We start from the raw sequence: 14905 nt of genomic DNA, 5'->3' as shown, positions 1-14905 counted from the left end.
AACGTAAAGTGAACTCAACGCCACTCGAGGCCGATCTTCCGGGCCACTTGCTCGGCAACATCTAGGAAGGCTTGTCGCCGGGTACTCCGATCCGCAGTCTCCTCAGCCACGACAGTGGGCATGCCACGGTCAGCATCTTCACACACTCGTGCATCAAGGGGAATATCGCCTAGGAAGTCGACTCCGAGACGATTGCATTCCGCCACAACGCCGCGATCCGAACCATGTGAATGGTGACCATCCCCGTGGGAGAAGATACGGGTTTGATGCCCGCAATTCGGGCATGCAAAGTAGGCCATATTGCGAACCATACCGAGAACGGGCACATCCATACGCTGGAACATCCCAAACCCACGTACGGCGTCGCGCAGTGCGATATCCTGGGGTGTTGTTACAATCACTGCGCCGTCGATAATTACCTCTTGGTTAATGGTCAATTGCACGTCGCCAGTTCCAGGTGGAAGATCCATAACCAAGACATCGAGAGGCCCCCATGAAACCGAGTGTAGTAGCTGGTGCATCGCCTTGGTGACCATGAGGCCCCGCCAGGAGATTGGGGTGGTATCCATGGGTGCTTCGCCCGCAGAATTATCAGACTGAGTTTGAGGTAGAAGATAGCCCATGGACATAGACTTGAGTCCATAATTTGTGAGCGGAACGAGGCAATTATCTGGGTTGGTTTTGAGTCAGTTAACATGGGCCCTGATCTCAACATCGACGGGAGCTAGATAGGGGAAGGGCTATTCTTACTTTCATCCAGACGTGGTTCACCTGAGAGGTTGAGCAGGGTTGGGACTGATGGGCCGAAAATGTCGGTGTCAAGCAATCCAGTCTTAATACCTCGGCGGGCAAAAGCAAGGGCAAGGTTTACTATCAACATGGAGACTGACTTAGCATGGGCCAGAAACCATTGTTTCAAAATTACTGGTGATTCCACGGGTTTGGACCGGATAGGAATTAATTGCGAGGGTGCAGCAAGAACAATAGATTGAAATGAGCTCAAGGAATATTAACCCACCCGCGACTGTTGATTTGCCTACGCCTCCCTTTGCCGACGAGACTGCCACTATTTTCTTGACATCCCGGATCTTGCGCTTTTCAGGAAGCCCGCGACGACGGGGAAATGATGGCGGTGTCCCTGAGCGCGGCAACCCCTGTTGGGAAGTTAGTCACTATTGTAGCATTTGGTTGGCATGGCCCAGATGGAGCTGGGGACTGTGAATGTAATGGGTCAAGATGGAGTTGACTTACCAGAGGGTTGTCATGCTGCAGAGCACGGAATGTGGAAAACAGCCTCTTTTTCAATGCTGCAGGACCACATGACACGGAAGCCATATTAGTAAATGTGAAAGAAAGGGCTGGAGAATGTCGAGATGATGGGAATTGTGATGTGAAGAGCAACAAAAAGTTGGATTGCGATTGTAGACAATAATTCTGCCTGGCATTAACTGACCGCCCGACCATCTAAATTCTGGCCGCCTTGAGATATTCCACGCTATGCCATTTATGGACAATTGTTCCGTTATCCGGAAAAACAAAAAAAAGTTGCCCGCGACTCTACTTCTTTCTCCATCATTGCCCACCATGGCCCCTGGTAAAACGCATCCTGGGCGCTCGCTAGCTGACCAGCTAGCTGATCTTGAAGATCCAACGCCTAAGGGTATGGAAATCTTGAATTTGCTCACCGTTTTAGTTGTCTTGAACCGCAAACAGCTGACGATATCCAGACTTCGACCCAGAAGATCTCGACCACGAGGGCAGTTCAAGTGATGAGGGGGCTGCGAAGGCATCAGATTTGAACGCTGGTAGAGAGCATTATCAAGCCGTAGGGTAGGGAATGATGTCTTACTTATGTGCAGTTGGTGAGGTGCTAATTCTTCAAAATAGAAAAGCGAAACTCCGGAAGCAAGAACCCATTACACTAGGGAAACAATATGCAGGCTCGCGTGTCAGTAGGGATGCCCTGGAAGCAGAAAGTGACGATGATCCTTTTGCCAAACGAACCGATGATCAAAGCTCTGACGAGGAGCTTATGTCCAACCCGGACGATGAGGATGACTCCGACGACCCCACCCACGGAGTCGGGGTGGGAAGCGACGACCCGCTGGATGACGAGAAATCCGATGCGTATCGACGGGGAAAGATGACAGGCAAATCGGGTTCTTCGTCTCGGGCGCAGCCGAAGAGTGCCTTGAAGAACGAGAAGGCGCTTTTGAGCACGCAACGGCAACAGCCAGGAAGAAAGCTATCGAAGGAACTGCCCGAACTTGATTTGATTGACATGGCTAGCTCATCGGATGGCTCGGAGAGCGGCCTCGGCGAGGACGGTGCCTCCGGATCTGAATTAGATGAAACGAATTCGGAAATGGCGGCCTCGGACGACATATCCGACGATGAAGACGAAAGCGAGGACGTGGACGAAGATGATGAGAGTCTTGAATCCGGCAGCGATGACGAACCAGGTGTTGGTGTTCGGAAGCAAGCATCCAAGAAAATGGACGGTGTGGTTAAGAACGCTAGTGCCGGCCGCAAGCAGGGGGACGATCGTGAGGAACTGAAAAGGTTGATGGCATCGGATCAGAAAACCATTGCCGCTACAATTTCTCAGGCTGCCAAAGCAGACGCTGCCAAGGGGAAGGCTGTGAAGGAACAACGTACCACTTTTGACGCTCTGTTGAACACTCGGATCAAGTTGCAAAAGGGGTTGAGTGCGATTAATGAGATTGCAGTGGTGACAGGAATGGGAGGCGACGGTGATACGGCGGAGAGAGGCAGCGATGAAGATGAAGCTGCAAATTCAGAGGCCATCAAATCCGCCGAAAACGCCGCTCTTGCGCTCTGGTCTACCCTCGAAGAGCTCCGCACCGCCCTCGCCAATGCTCAAACCAAAGATGGCAGCAATAAGCGGAAAGCTCCTGGGCCTATTACTGATTCAACATCGACTGCCTCGCTTTGGGAGCGTATGTCTGACTTGGAAACCGAGTCCCTCATTCACCGTCGTGCCATTCTCGACAAATGGTCTGCGAAGGCCCGAGGAGCGTCCGCCTCTGCTTCAAACACCCGTGGCAAATTACTGGGCTCGGCTTCTGGTACCCAATCAATCACTGCCGTCCTTGATGCACATGTTGCTACTGAAATCGGCAATCATCCATCCAAACGTGCGCGTCAAGCCTCTGTGCCCAATGGCTCGAACTCCGGCGAAAGCATTGAGCCAATCTACGATGACACGGCTTTCTACCAAGCACTACTCCGCGACCTAGTTGAGCAGCGCATGTCCTCCGAGGTAATGACAGGTGGCCTGGATAACTTGCACCAACTGCCGTCCCGTTTGCCCATTCACCCGATTACTGGCATGCGAAATGACAAAAATCGAAAGGAGGTTGATACTCGGGCCTCCAAGGGCCGCAAGATGCGTTTCAATGTCCACGAAAAATTGCAGAATTTCATGGCACCTGAGGACCGTGGCTCCTGGACGGTCCGGGCTCGTGATGAGTTCTTCGCTTCTTTGTTAGGCAAGACTGCTAGTGGTCTGTTGGGTGAAAGAGATGAGAGTGGGAGTGATATGGACTCTGATGAAGATAGGGAGGAAGGTGGCCTGAGGCTGTTCAGGAACTGATTTCATCCAGAGTCTGGTGGCTCTCGACTTGTACATGTACCATATCTGAACAGCATTCATACCCGTGATTACAAAAAGGCCAGCTTATGAACATGAAAAATAGGATTCATTTCATCCTCGATCTTCTCATTTATCCATGACCTTGACCCCAACTTTCTTATCACTGGCTCAGGGTGTATTATACTTCACAGCATTCATCATCCCCTTGCCACTGCTGGCGAAGTGATTGAATCAACGTGACCATATTCCACCCAGTCCTTCCATGCATATCATTCAAGAAAATCTCCGCGGCTTCCTGATCATTATGATTCCGGAGAACCCAACCCCCTGTATTCTTCATCAGTGCGTTTCTCGAAGTCAAATCGATGATCAGGTAACAAGTAATATCCTACAGGCTTCCAAAGAGTGTCGTGCGGTGAACCATGTGTTCTCAGCTCTGGGATTTGACTGTGCAAGACCTAAGATATGGAGTAGATGAGGACGTATGTTTTTCTATGTTTCGATAGCATGTCAGTCTATGTAGGTGGATTCAAAAGTTGAATGTAGAAAATAAATACTTCAATGACCCGGGACTGTCGCAAACTATCATACGCAGATGATTGTGTAGGGTTCTGAGAAAGCGCTAAGACAATCTTTGCCATGTGATAGTATTGAATGCCGATTACTGTCTCCTGTATCAGTTGATATACAAGAGTGGTGTCTGGGAGAGCCGCTTGTTTACCATGAACAGGTAATAGCATCCATATTGACGGGAACTTCCGCTCAAGTTCTGACCCTCTTGACACTAGCCTGACAGGTTCAAAAGTATATGGTTTGGACGTATACCACTCATCGACTTCAGCCTCGATGGCGCACGTCAGCGGTGACTCCGTAAAGCAACTCTGGAGGGCTTGTGCCAACAGAAATACCATCTTGCTGGACCAAGAAAAGTCATCTTGTCTATGAAAAATATCAGAATTATGAAAATTTTTGAGGTTGGTTCGTAATGGTCGCTGTTTCGTTAAAGACACATAGATATCTTGACGTAGACATAGCCAAGCAGCGGCCTCACCGAGACCACCCGAGGACCCCAGATTTGATAATGTATTCAGAATATGCGTTGTGCCCGTAAGATGAAACTGGTAGTCCTCTCCTACAGATCTGTTAGCTTTCGACGCAAATTAATGCAATCTCATTATTATATGTATACACACCATCCATTTCTTCATGTTGGCGCAGGATAGCAACTGCAGCAAGCGTGTCTTCGGTGATTCTATTCTCCGATTTGGAAAGCTCCGGGATCAATAATTGCACACACTGGTTGTGGTATTGAAGTGCGTCTGTTGCAGCATTTACATTTTGCCGATTCAGATGCCGCGAGGAGAATGCGAAGATAGCATAAAGTAAGACCGGCTCCTTGAGTGCCCTTGCTGGTACTTCGGACTCAAAGTGGCGTTTGGGGTCTGTTATATCGGCCTTTGTAGTCTGTTAGTTTTTCAAAAAGCTAACGCAAAGAGACGGCCACCGCACCCAGAGTGCCATGTTTTCAATAAAATTCCGGAGAAGTATTGCTTCTCTTTCTGTCAATTTATGAAGATATTTAAAGCTTGAACGAGCGCAGGACGATGCAGGGGAATACGGAGACAATTTTGATGCTGAGCTATATTCTCCGGCTGAACATTGGGGCAGGTTCGGAGATCCACGGCTGATCGGTTGCGATTGTATTTGCAGATGATGGCATGTAAAACTTTCTCTTTTATCTGATCCATGAATTATCGAGTAAGAGACACCCTCTTCGCTGGGTTCCAAATAAAGGCGAGTAATATCAGTAGTTTCATCGTGAAAGCGAACTGTACTAATTTAGATGCTAGGACCATGTATTTGAGCAGTCTACGTACTCTTCCTAGGTAATTGAGACCAGATTTGTCCCTCAGGGAATTTATTTTCAATTCCACCAGGAAATGTCAATCCATTGCGAAATCGAATGGTTGTTCGATCACAATGAACTTTCGCGTCATGACAAGGGATACAAACCGAGGAATCAATATCACCTGTGCCAGGTTAGCATAGTATCCTGTAATTACTTAGCTTGAGTTTCCATACATCTCAGATGTCGAGCTACACATGAGCAAGACTTTAGTTTAACACCCACATGTTCTGCCAGTCTTCGGGGTTCATTGGTTGACTTACTGCGACATCGATGGCTGTGCGGGACTCGGAATGAGTATTCAAGTGCCAAGTGTCAGGAGTTCTAGACATATACACTTACCAGCCGGCTGCCAGTCGTCTTCGTTTGGGTCTGGTGGCCATTGTAGTGGCTAATTCAAGCAAGTCTCTAAAATATGGAGAGAATTGCTTCGATCGTGTTGGGGAAATTCTCTCCAGTGCGGGGAATTTGGCCTTCGCGGGGCGAAATTCCTTGTGGGGCCCCCAGAATTTCCTGTTCGGGCGTATGTAGAAATTCTTTCCGTTTGATCAACAAGATGCCCGGAAGAAGGACTTTCGAGAGCACATAAAGACGGAGAGAAATGGAAGATCTTTCCCAGGGCGCCAATGATGAGAAAGAGATCAATGAAGGCTCTCATAGTACTATTTACATTCAAAGATATTTAAACCCCTCAAATCTCCGGCTGCTCTGGTCATGAGGAATCATCCTATTTCTTTTTCTTCTTCTTACACATTCAGACGTCTATATAAAGCGCAATGGCTATCCAGAAGCTTCAAGTGGGAATGGCCGGTCTTGGTCGTGTCGGCAAGTTCCACGCCCTCAACTTTCTCCAGCGAACTCCTCGTGCTGAGCTTGTTGCCGCATTTACTCCGGATCCAAATGAGATATCCTGGGGCAAGCTGAATCTTGAGCCTCATGGGGTAACTCTCTATGATAATTATGACGAGATGCTCAAGCACCCCGGGCTCCAGGCCGTGGCTATTGGGACTGCAACATCGGTGCATGCCGAGGAGGCTATCAAGGCTATTGAGCAAGATTTACATGTGCTATGCGAAAAGCCTCTCTCTATTGATGTCGAAGTGGTATGTGATTTTTATTTTATCTGGTTCTTTTTGGTTGAGATCATTTTACTGATATATCTTCTTGTTAACAGTGCAAGGCTGTGACTCAGGCCGCGAAGAAGAAGCCGCATCTGAAAGTGATGTGCGGATTCTCTCGCAGGTTCGACGAGTCGTACCGGGATGCCTACAGCAAGACGGAACAAGGTCTAATTGGACGTCCTTCTGTGATTCGTAGTCAAACTTGCGACAAGTTTGATCCTTCCGGCTTCTACGTCGAGTACGCTGCCTGGTCCGGTGGCGTGTTTGTCGATATGTGCGTCCATGATATTGACCTAACTCTCTGGTTCTTTGGAGATGATGTCATCCCGAAGAGCATCTCAGCACATGGCATCACAGCTGTGCAGCCAGAGCTGAAGAAACACAAGGATTATGACAACGCCGTCGGCATAGTCGAGTTCCAGAACGGCAAGATTGCTTATTATTACTGTACACGCATGATGGCCCACGGCCAAGAGGACACCACCGAGATTATCGGGACTGAAGGCAAGCTGTCTGTGAACAGCAATCCGCAGCGCAATTTCGTCAATCTTTACCATGCGGGTGGTATCACTCGTGAAGTCCCTCCGAATTTTATGGGGCGGTTCGGCCCTGCTTTTGTGCAGGAGGCGAATGAGTTCACTGCCGCATGTCTGGATGACACCCCACTCCCGATGAAACTCAGTAATGCTGTCAAAGCGGTTGAGATTGGGGCTTATTTGCAAGAGGCATTGAGGACGGGGAAGCAGATTCACTTTGATGAGATTGGCCGACGCATTGAGACGGCTCAGCTGTAAAAAGAAAACGGACACGGAAAATGGGCCGTACGCTTTAAAAATGAAATTCATAAACATTCGAATGACGATAATAGATAATTCTTTTTGTGCTTCTAGCTCTTTTGCTCTCCATTTCTGCGGTTTTCCGAGTTTTATAGTACGATATGCGAAGGTTCTCATTTTGCTGAGCACCACCGAATTTGGCTATTTAGGGCACGCCCAGTCATCTGTTCCCGTCGGGAATACTGTGAGAATCTCCCAAAATTTTGGTCAAATTCACCATTTAATTGTCCCCATCCGAGTCAAGCGTTTCAAGTCCAGGTCAGCTTTTTATGGGGCCTTCTCGCCGATGCCGACTCTCCCCAGCACACTTGCTTGCCAAGCGCCCTTGGAACCCCGCACGTCGCGGGCGAGGCGCGGCCCCTGGTTGGGGTTGGTGGACTCGGCTCCACCACGCACGAGATTATAGGCGCTTCAGTCGTGATCACCGGCTTCTGAGACTGGAGAGCAATTGCGGGGACCTGGCCTCTCAAGCACTGGCATGCTTAATGACGAGACAAGATGACGAAGCATTGGCATGATCGGCACTTCCCCAAGGGGCATTCCTTCTCATTTTCGGTTCTTTATTGAAGTGCCCCGACACTCTGTCTCCTCCGCTCTCTCTGAACATTCTCCGCGAGATATACAGAAGAGACCATCTTTCACCGACCCCAAATAGTTTGATTTATGCACTAGCCGCTCGCAGAAGAGGCTTGAAACAAGTGACGCCAGCTCATCAGCCTCCACGCGAGCGGAGAAAATGCGACTCGACATCATGAAGCCGTTGGGACTGGGGTCCTTTTGCGCTTCAATTTTCCAGTTCCTTTGCAGTGATCAGAACCAGATCACTCATCATCCGGTGCTACCTCCATCATATCCACTGGCGGTCCGCAACCCATACCTCTCGACATGGATGCCAAGCGACCGGGTAGAGCAACTGCCCTATGCAACTTCGCAATTTTGGGCCGGCCAAGAGCTCGGGTGGTCGGTGCTGGTCCGCGTGGATGGGCAAGTGTATAGCTTGATGGGAGTACCGGAATTGAAAGTCCACCAAATTCGCCCAGCTATTGTGCGCCGTGCTGAGTTCACCTCAACCCATTCAATCTTTGACTTGACAGCCGGCTCGGTGGGATTTACTTTAGACTTCTTTTCCCCAGTCTCGCCCTCGAACTATCTGCGCCAGTCGCTCCCTTTCAGTAAGCTTGGATCCTACAATGCGGAGCTTATAGGTCATACATTTCATTAACGCGATTTTCACAAACAGGTTATTTGACAGTAAAAGTCAGCCATTCATGGGGACATGACATTCAGATCTACTCGGACATTGATGGAAGATGGACTGGCCAACAAGATCGCTCAACTCACAACTTTGAAAAGCATGATGAAGTAGCCTTTCATAGTCTTTCGGTTGAAGATGCTGCACAGTACGCGGAAGCTAGCGACATGGCACTCTGGGGCCAAGCTATCCTTGCTTCACGTTCAACAGATGAAAGTGATCTCTCTGCGCTCTCTGGTGACCCACGAGTCGTCCGCGCGCAGTTTGTAGCTCATGGCGATTTGTCACAAGAAGATTCTATTTGGTCCTCAAAGAGCGTCATTGCTTTGGCTCATGATCTGGGATATGTTATCGGAGATGCTTCGGTAAACTTCGCTGTTGGCTACGAACGAAAAGAGGCCATCAACTACCTGGGTGAACCGTACACGGGTTTCTACCGGGCTGAGTATCCAACCACCCATGAAGCACTCGCATTCTTTTTCGATGATTACAAGGATGCTTTGCTGGAATCCTTGGAACTAGATGAGGAACTCTCTGCATTTTCAACCGCTGCTGCCGGTCCAAAGTATGCAGATATCGTGGCCTTGTCCACCCGTCAGGCATATGGAGGTATTGACTTGACAATTCCAAATGATTCCCTAGACACCGATGGGGTTTTGGCATTCATCAAGGAGCTTTCAAGCGATGGCAATGTCAATACCATCGATGTCATCATGCCGGCTTTTCCCATTTACTGGGTCCTCGATCCTGATTGGATTCGTCTATTGCTGGAGCCGATAATGCAATACCTGGATGCTGGCCGTTGGAAGCTCCCATACACCATCCACGACCTTGGGTCTCACTACCCACACGCGGTTGGGCATGACGACCAACACGCAGAGCCCATGCCCATTGAAGAGTGCGGGAATTTGCTTGTTTTAGCCCTCGCTTATGCTCGTGCGACTGGAGATAAAAGCTGGACCGATCAATATATGGATATCTTCCAGAAATATGCAGATTACCTGGTTGACAACAGTATCGACATTGCCAATCAGCTGTCCTCAAATGATGCTGCCGGTCCTCTTCCCAATGAAACTAATCTCGCTATCAAGGCTGCCATTGGAATCAAGGCATTTGGAGAGCTGAGTGGAAGAACTCATTACTCTCAAATTGGCGATGAGCATGCCGACCTATTCTATGCGCAAGGGTTGGGGACCGATGATGAGCAAACGCATTTTATGTTGGAATACCCCGATTTCCCCAATACATGGAAGATTCCATATAATCTTTACCCAGACGTGCTGCTAGGGCTGGACGTTTTCCCTATGGAAGCGTATCTCATGAGCAGCAAGTTCTTCTCTTCTGTTAGAGGTGAGTACGGTGTGGCACTAGATAACCGACAGGATTGGGCCAAGTCAGACTGGAACATGTGGCTGGCTGGCACTTTTGAGAAAGACACACGGGACGAGTTCGTTGATGATCTATGGGCATTCATGACAAATGGCAAACATAACTGGCCGTTTTCCGATCGCTATGTTTCCACCTCCTCCAAAGGAAATGAGCCTGGCGTGCCAGTGCTATGCCGTGCACGTCCCACCGTGGGGGGTCACTTTGCACTTTTGGCATTGAAGGGACCCCAGTCGATCCAGTCTTTGTCAAAGCACAAGTCTCGCAGGCCCTCGAACAAGTATGATAGATTCTCAGACCCTGGTGGCGACCTGTGATATTCTGTTCATCACACAGCATAGAGAGTGAGACTTGTGTATCTTCTTTTTCTATACCGTAGAATGACATTGCGCATTCTTCTGACAATAAAGTACACTTTTGCGTACATAGCATTCTTTGTTCAAGCCCAGAGCGTGTCGGTGAGCTCAATTATCGGATGCCATATACTTTTTGGGTATATATCAACTATTCAATTCTGGGCAAAAGGCAAAAGGAATATGTAAATGATTTTCACCGTCGGTCCCTGTCTTATTTAGGCCTCATTCACAGATGAGGAAATAGATCACGAGATATACCTCGATCAGTAGTAGAGGACATCCATCACCTAGGCAATAGTTCTCATAGAAAGCAGTATTCTAGCTTGCTGCGATGATTTGAATATTGGATTTTCTCACTTCTAGGTGATTACTCTACTACATCTTCAAAGATTCAGAGATCCACTGTTGGGCACTAGAACTTAGTGTTCTCTAGAGTAGGAGATTATCAGATTACGGGAAACCAGGTGAAAGGGACATGGCTTTTGTCGACAGATGATGATGATGATATCTTTCATTCAGACGCAGTCTTCCGCATGGGATCTTCAGCCTTTTTAGGTACTTCTGTATATATAGAAACAAAAATCCATATTCACACTCTCCTCTGCATCCTGTTTGTTGTTGTTCTCCAACCTCACCCTTGGACACACATCAAAACCCATTGAACTACAGGTCCTGAATCTGCATTACATTCCTTTCATAGCATGTTCACAGCCAACCTTGCACAGCTCCCTTCCGGCCGTGCTTCCTAAAAGAGCAAGTTGTGTTGTGAACCGCGCCAGGGGTGCTTACCTAATCTGCATGTCACGCCTCTGGGCTGTTGCTTCATCTCGATCGATGCGCAGGGAATCTTCTTTTGCCCTTCGAATTAATCCACCCCCATCTCTCTTCCCTTTTTGCTTTTCTCTCTACCTCCTGTCACATCTCCCTATCCTTGACGATCTCCGACCCGACTAATTATTTCCCTCCCCTCATGGCTTCTGTGAGTTACTTGCTCCTCGCCCCTCAGACTGGGCACCCAGCTTCTGGCCGCACCATGGAACGCCCCGTCAGGACCCTTGATCGCGAATGAAGCCATACTAATCACAGCTCGATATTCTCTAGCCCCGCCCTCACAACTTCGGTTCTCAAGGCTATCCTCTCTCGAACGGTGCGACACCGTCGGGTCCGGCGCCCGGAGCCACGCCGCTCCTTCCCAACAATGGCAGAATTATTCAGAATGGGCCAACCCGGATTCTGTGCATTGCGGATGTGCGAGGTACGGTTATTCGATGAGAATCCGATGCAGAGCATAGCTAATTGGGGTTGCGATGCAGGAAATCTGAAGTCTCTGAATGAGCTGGCAAAGCAAGCTGGCGCCGACCACATCATCCACACTGGTGACTTTGGTTTCTATGATGATACTTCTCTGGAGCGTATTGCGGACAAGTAAGTATAGCCTGGAAAGCTTCCAATCTGACATTTCAGCCGGCTCCAGCTTGGCGAATCCGGATGTCGCGTCATCTTTTGGGCGGCCCGGCCCAAAATCCCACAGTGAAGGGGACTGTGCTAACCTTTTTCTGCATGGACATTCAGGACCCTTAAGCATGTAGCTCAATATTCACCTCTTCTCCCTGAAAATGTGAAGCGGACGATTGCACAGGTTCCTCCGCAACAGTCAATTAAGCAGCGTTTCACCCCAGACCAGCTACCCCTCTCCGAGCTGCCCATGCTCCTTGACAAGCGCATCACTCTGGATGTTCCGGTGTACACAGTCTGGGGTGCCTGTGAAGATGTCCGGGTGTTGGAAAAATTCCGGTCGGGCGAGTATAAAGTGGACAAGCTACACATCATTGATGAGGCCAACTCTCGGCTGCTTGACATCGGTGGCGTGAAGCTCCGTCTGCTTGGACTGGGCGGTGCTGTGGTGATGCACAAACTGTTTGACAATGGCGAGGGCAAGACAACTATCGCTGGTGGCCAGGGTACCATGTGGACAACGCTGCTGCAAATGGGCGAGCTGATTGACACCGCCAACAGAGTCTACGACCCCTCCGAGACTCGCGTCTTTGTCACTCACGCCTCACCTGCCCGTGAGGGTATGCTGAACCAGCTCTCCGTCACTCTTAAGGCAGACTTTTCCATTTCTGCTGGTCTTCACTTCCGTTATGGCTCTTCCTACAACGAGTTCTCAGTCAATCCCTCCCTGGATCACTACCGCGGCAAGCTTGCGGCGTCAAAGGCATCTTTCACCGATGTCTGGGAGACTGTGCGGGGTGAGGTAGAATCCGCTATCTCCTCCAACGAGGCTCAGAAGACGCTACTGGATAATGCTCTCGACGTGGTACAGAAGATGCCTTCTATTGCTAATGGAGGTAACCCCTTCGGTGGCCCTGTCGCCGCCGGCAATGCTGCTGGCCAGGTAGACGAAAGTGCTTTCAAGAACATGTGGAACTTCAACCTTGCTGATGCGGCTTTCGGATACCTGGTCTTGGAAATCGAAGGTGGACGTATTGCGACGGAGATGCGGGCACAGGGATTCAACTTTGCCCACCGCAGCGGCAAGCCTGCGGCTGCTGGTGGACCCCAGTCCGTTGCCACTGGCCTTCCTGCTACCACTGCCTCTCCTGCGCCGACCGGTGCCGGTGGTCGTCCGACTGCCTCTACTCCTCAGTTTGGCCAGGCTCCTCCTGCCCGCGGTGGCCCCGCCCCTGGACAACAGCAAGCCCAGGCAAAGGGCCAACCGGCTCGTTCTTCGCCGGTTCCTGTCATTCCGAAGGCTTCCAGCCCCCAGATCTCTGCCACAGTCTCTCAACCCACCGGGGATGAGAAGTCAGCTAGTGCTGATATCAATGGCACCGCCCAGCAGGACAAGGGCGGTGATTCCTTTGTTCCCCGCGGGGAGAAGAAGCCCAGCAATGCTCTCTTCGTTTCTAATGTCGACGGCGAGCAAGCCATTCGCGATCTACTTTCCGAGGAAGACCAGGGCAAGGTGGAGAAGATTGAGAAGTACGGCAAATTCAACAACCACGTTGTGACGTTCGCGACTGTGGAAGATGCCAAGGCTGCTCTCGACCATATGCCCATTGAGTACAAGAAGCCGTCTGCCGGCCCTGGGCCTCGCAAGCCGAACTTCAAGCCCTTTGAAGATCGCAGCCGCGGGCATGGCAATGCCGGTACCTGGCAAAGTAGCAACCGAGGTGGTTCCAACGCTGGTCAGCGTGGCTACCAGAGCGCCAGCGACAGTGAGGGTGCTCGTCGGGGTGGATTCGGTGGCCGCGGAGGCCGTGGTCGAGGTGATCGGGGCCGTGGCGGCCGTGGCGGCCGCGGTAGCTTCAAGGGGTCGACCGACTCCCCTACAAACCCCTCGGGCGACAAGTCTGCCCCTTCAACCCCTTCGGGTGACAAGCCTGCCCCTTCTGGCGGTGACTCCTGAAGGCTGACATTGTCTATCTTCCTTCATCGTTCTTATCATTCGGGTTGCCGATCACCGTCGGCCGCCTTGTTTTCCTATGCCCCCTCATGTTGATTCTCAATGGCTTTCATATTTTTTCCGTGCCCAATATTCTAATTCTTTTTGTGTCTTTTATTTGACTCTCGTGAAACATTTTTCAATTCCCCTTTTCTCTTTTTCTTACTACAATGCGTTTTGAGCATAAGGGTGCTTTTGTCTGTGTGGTCGTTCTCAGTTCTTCGACGTCCTCTCCCTCCACCTTACGAAAGGGCGTCAGGATACTTTGGCGACATGAAGCATGTCGAAGGGACTCCTGGGGGTGAGTCCAGCGAAAGTCTGGAGAGCGCGTTTTTGTGACACGCAGAGACTGTCGAAGACGCAAAAAAAAAAAAGAATGCCAAAAAAATCATCACCATATTCCCTTGTTTCTTCCGACCGTTTTTTTGTTTCTTTGTACTTTACTACCTGTTCCCCCTGGAAGAGAAACCAAACATCGATACCCTTACAGCTTCGGTTTAGACTTGACGCTTTCGAATTGTAGCTTTAGACCATTAGATTCTGTTTTCTCATGTATCTCTCAGTTATGATATCTACCGAGGCCAAATGGGACTGTACTTCGATTTTTCTTTGACCAGATTCTTTATGAAGCCTACTACGTTCCAACACTTCTGTATTGGATCATGGAGAAAAACTCACTATTTTCAGAAGCAATCGAGAACGAGGCTTAGCTATTTACCGTCCCATATGGTTGGTTACGGTACTGGAGACGTACTGGAGACCTGCCAAGAATACATGTTTGATATTCTTCAGCAGATGTCACCCAGTCATGATGTCTTTGGTTTTGTTGTTTTAAGGGAGGGAAATGTGGGAAAGAGAGAAAACAGCTGAATTTGTTTACAATGGTACAAAATCGGAGCCACCGTCAATGAACGCAAGCCATCCCAATTCACCGAACTAGTCATATTCGCCAAATCCCAGAAATTTACCTTCCAATACACAAGG

At 49.7% G+C, this 14905-nt stretch overlaps 6 protein-coding genes across 6 annotated transcripts; 4 read left to right on the top strand and 2 right to left on the bottom strand.

Annotated features, from left to right (window-relative positions):
- Positions 1 to 14: 14 nt before the first annotated feature.
- Positions 15 to 1335, bottom strand: N7462_011054 (Mrp/NBP35 family ATP-binding protein; the record flags this gene model as incomplete). Its single annotated transcript, XM_057082768.1, has 4 exons — positions 15 to 670; positions 751 to 870; positions 1019 to 1154; positions 1252 to 1335. The coding sequence occupies 4 exons, from the start codon at positions 1333 to 1335 to the stop codon at positions 15 to 17; spliced, it is 996 nt and encodes a 331-aa protein (XP_056928123.1).
- A 505-nt stretch (positions 1336 to 1840) lies between these two features.
- Positions 1841 to 3616, top strand: N7462_011053 (AATF family protein; the record flags this gene model as incomplete). The annotated part of the gene is made up of 1 exon (XM_057082767.1): positions 1841 to 3616. The coding sequence occupies one exon, from the start codon at positions 1841 to 1843 to the stop codon at positions 3614 to 3616; it is 1776 nt and encodes a 591-aa protein (XP_056928122.1).
- A 957-nt stretch (positions 3617 to 4573) lies between these two features.
- N7462_011052 (uncharacterized protein) lies at positions 4574 to 5137 on the bottom strand (the record flags this gene model as incomplete). Its single annotated transcript, XM_057082766.1, has 4 exons — positions 4574 to 4608; positions 4668 to 4748; positions 4810 to 5071; positions 5126 to 5137. 4 exons carry the CDS (start codon positions 5135 to 5137, stop codon positions 4574 to 4576), a joined length of 390 nt encoding a protein of 129 aa, XP_056928121.1.
- Positions 5138 to 6298: 1161 nt separating this feature from the next.
- N7462_011051 (putative NAD binding Rossmann fold oxidoreductase) lies at positions 6299 to 7437 on the top strand (the record flags this gene model as incomplete). The annotated part of the gene is made up of 2 exons (XM_057082765.1): positions 6299 to 6625; positions 6697 to 7437. 2 exons carry the CDS (start codon positions 6299 to 6301, stop codon positions 7435 to 7437), a joined length of 1068 nt encoding a protein of 355 aa, XP_056928120.1.
- A 778-nt stretch (positions 7438 to 8215) lies between these two features.
- Positions 8216 to 10434, top strand: N7462_011050 (putative glutaminase; the record flags this gene model as incomplete). The annotated part of the gene is made up of 2 exons (XM_057082764.1): positions 8216 to 8651; positions 8720 to 10434. The coding sequence occupies 2 exons, from the start codon at positions 8216 to 8218 to the stop codon at positions 10432 to 10434; spliced, it is 2151 nt and encodes a 716-aa protein (XP_056928119.1).
- Positions 10435 to 11443: 1009 nt separating this feature from the next.
- Positions 11444 to 13885, top strand: N7462_011049 (uncharacterized protein; the record flags this gene model as incomplete). Its single annotated transcript, XM_057082763.1, has 4 exons — positions 11444 to 11452; positions 11575 to 11728; positions 11787 to 11898; positions 12046 to 13885. The coding sequence occupies 4 exons, from the start codon at positions 11444 to 11446 to the stop codon at positions 13883 to 13885; spliced, it is 2115 nt and encodes a 704-aa protein (XP_056928118.1).
- Positions 13886 to 14905: the final 1020 nt, after the last annotated feature.

This window comes from Penicillium macrosclerotiorum (genome assembly GCF_028827735.1).
Source record: "Penicillium macrosclerotiorum strain IBT 26536 chromosome Unknown utg000011l_segment0_segment0, whole genome shotgun sequence".
Classification (NCBI taxonomy): Eukaryota; Fungi; Ascomycota; class Eurotiomycetes; order Eurotiales; family Aspergillaceae; genus Penicillium; species Penicillium macrosclerotiorum.
The sequence above is the reverse complement of the archived record's forward strand: the minus strand, read 5'-3'. Positions and strand labels throughout refer to the sequence as shown.